At 44.7% G+C, this 2,875-nt stretch overlaps 1 protein-coding gene across 1 annotated transcript in view; it reads right to left on the reverse strand.

Moving 5' to 3' along the window:
- LOC119589955 (sphingomyelin phosphodiesterase 5-like) overlaps nucleotides 1–2,875 on the reverse strand; it is a 39,397-nt gene that overhangs the window by 74 nt on the left and 36,448 nt on the right. The window contains exon 10 of the mRNA XM_037938641.1: nucleotides 1–792. This exon is cut by the window's left edge and continues 74 nt beyond it. Within this exon, the coding sequence (XP_037794569.1) occupies nucleotides 586–792 (207 nt within the window). The 3' untranslated portion in view covers nucleotides 1–585. The remainder of the gene's footprint in view (nucleotides 793–2,875) is intronic.

Genomic DNA, 2,875 nt, shown 5'->3' on the forward strand with positions numbered 1-2,875 from the left:
AAATGGAAGTTCATCCCCAACTCTGAAACTCCCATTTAGCATGCATCTAGTGCTCGTATGTCAAATCAGATCCAGATAAGATTATTAGGACTTTAATGTTCTTAAATGAAAACAAGGGCCTTAAGATCATTCTCTTCCCTTCACAAGTCTAAAGCTGTGGCACACAGTTAACAAAGTGGGAGTGTCAAGTGCTAAACTTGCAGTGGAAGAGACTGATGAACACTTCAGTTTTTTATATTCATTTAAATAAATTCAGTGTTTAATTAATCACTGTCTACTCTAAATTATTATTTGTTTCACTTCAGTAACAGAAAAGAATAGTGAGAGAACTTTCAGGAATTCTATACCAAAAAAATTATAACACTGTTATTAAACAATATATTTTCTAATATAAAGAATTTATACAAACAAATCTCAAACAGTATGCACATCCAATCTACGACTTCTGAACATAAAAATCATACTTTGTACATCTGCACAAATCCAAATCTGAACAAAATTGTAATAAATATTTCCTGAAACAGAGTATTGTGATTTTTACTACACCTATACACATATTCTAGCACCTATTGTCAGGTTACTCGGTTACACTTCCTCCAACATGAAAGCCACAGGAACATGATCAGTCAGTCCAGCCAATGATGAGCTAAACCACATGCTGGTTGGAGAAACCTTGCTGTCGCGTCGTAATGTCAGACAGTCAACGCGACGCCGTCCCCCACACTCAGTAGCTCCAACGATCCCATTTGAATCAGGCTTCGGTACACATTTCATTAGGTCTGGTGTCTGTTCCTGAAAAAAAGGTCTCTTAGATCTGCAAGAATAGATATCTCATTTTTGCTTTCCCCTAATAAGCCTCCCACCCCGTGGGGGGTGGGAGGCTTAGGAGATGGTGACTGGGACCCAATGCTGGGAATTACCCCTGTCTTGAGCCTCAGCCTTTGACTCAACTAATATTGCATGGTTTTTTTCCCTCCCCTTTTCGTTTCCCTCTCTTCTCTAACCCTTTCTACTATCCATTTGAACAGCTTGGGGAAGCCATTGGCACGGTATTCCCTGTTTAGTTGTCTAGCCCTTACCCTCAAGGGGACCCTGAGGAATGGACTGTTTCTCTCCCCAACATACTCTGTTTACCATGGCCAAAAATAAAGAATTTATACCATTAGTAGGGGCATTCATCAAAAAGCCCCACTGATTCAAATTCTCCCGGTTCCCCGACTCCAGGCTCTCCTTTGGCCATGATTCTGAACACTGCTATCCCCTCCTCAATGCCTGCTATCACATCATCCACCCAGGTCAATACTCAACCTCCGGGAGACATTCCTCCTCTCCCAACATCCTCTATTTCATCTCCACTCCCACAACTTTCTTTGTCAACTACCCCATTATCCCTTCTTACTACTCAACAACCTTATTGTCAACCTCTCCACATTACTACCTCTCTCATCACTACTACATCTTCCATACAGCCCCGCCCTTCTACTACTACCACCTCTACAAACATCAAATGGGACAGATTTTTTGTGATCCCACAGTTCCTTTCTCTGACAACACTCTCCTCTTCCATCAATGTCTCTGCAGCCACCCCACTCGTTCCCGTCTCATCACAGTTACATCCAAATCCCAAGCTAAAGCATTATCAACCTTACCAGACTTTACTGGCAAACTCATTCCTGCCCAACCTTATACCATCCTCAACACTTGTACCAGAACTATCTCCATCTCCCCCCAAAAAATATCCTGTCTATGACAATAATTGGTCAGATTGTGGAGAAGACTTACTCGCCTGCCTTGGTCAGATTGTGGAGAAGACTTACTCGCCTGCCTTGGTCAGATTGTGGAGAAGACTTACTCGCCTGCCTCATGATCTAAAATACAGTATCAGTGCAATACTACACCATTCCCCCTATAGTAGATGGATGGGTAGATGATGGTTTAGCATCTACTATTTGGACTGGTGTCTTATCTCTTTGGGGAGTGTTTGTTGTGGGTGTGAGTGCCCACAGGTATGGCTGGGTGCAGATGAAGTGGAGATCAACAGGGGAACTAGTAGGCTCCCCAGTCTGCTAAGGAGTGGGCAGCCCTTGTGTGGCTGCTTCTATTGTGTTCAGCTGGAAGAACGGGGATTGCTGATCTCGGTTCCAGATTCTGCAGCTTAAGTACATGTGCACTGTGTAAGTGCGCAGGGAACAAGGGGAGCCCACTGTCCAATGAGCGCAGACATGGCTGTGGACTTGGTGTGACCCAAACCTGGGAAACTACTCTGAACTTCAGGTTGCAGGGTTGTGCTGCTACACCCCTAGAAGCCACCATAACTCCCCCACCAATATTGCCAAGATTACTTTCTGTAGACATGACCTCCGCTTTAATGTTTAAATTCGCAAGAATTTCTCTGACCATATGAACCTCCCCCTTATCAATCTCAGAATTGATGGCATCTAGGCCATCAATGGCAGTGTTTGGCAGGATGCCACAGAGAGAAAACGAGATCCTCCCCCTCGGCCAGATGACACTTAGATGCCACAGGCTATGAGCCACTGGCACTCTCTGAAGCAATCAATAGAGATACTATGAAGATAGGTGTTGCATGCACTGTGGCGAGCCAAACGCCATGTTGGTACATTACTAACAGAATTGTAAGCACACACAATTTCTGAGACAGGGTCCACCCACAACAGCCACCGGGCTGGTAAAGAGATTATTGCCGCATGCTTACATCTTGGCGGCAGGAGCGCCTGGTGGCAATCCCCGCCACAGTAAGCAGAGTGTCAGAGAATAAAATTGTGACAGCCATAAATAGGTGACACAGGGGATGGTCCCGGGCCAATATGTATGAAGTGCTCTCGGGCGAAGCCAAATTCCACATAGACAAAGG

This window comes from Penaeus monodon, chromosome 26, assembly GCF_015228065.2.
Source record: "Penaeus monodon isolate SGIC_2016 chromosome 26, NSTDA_Pmon_1, whole genome shotgun sequence".
Classification (NCBI taxonomy): Eukaryota; Metazoa; Arthropoda; class Malacostraca; order Decapoda; family Penaeidae; genus Penaeus; species Penaeus monodon.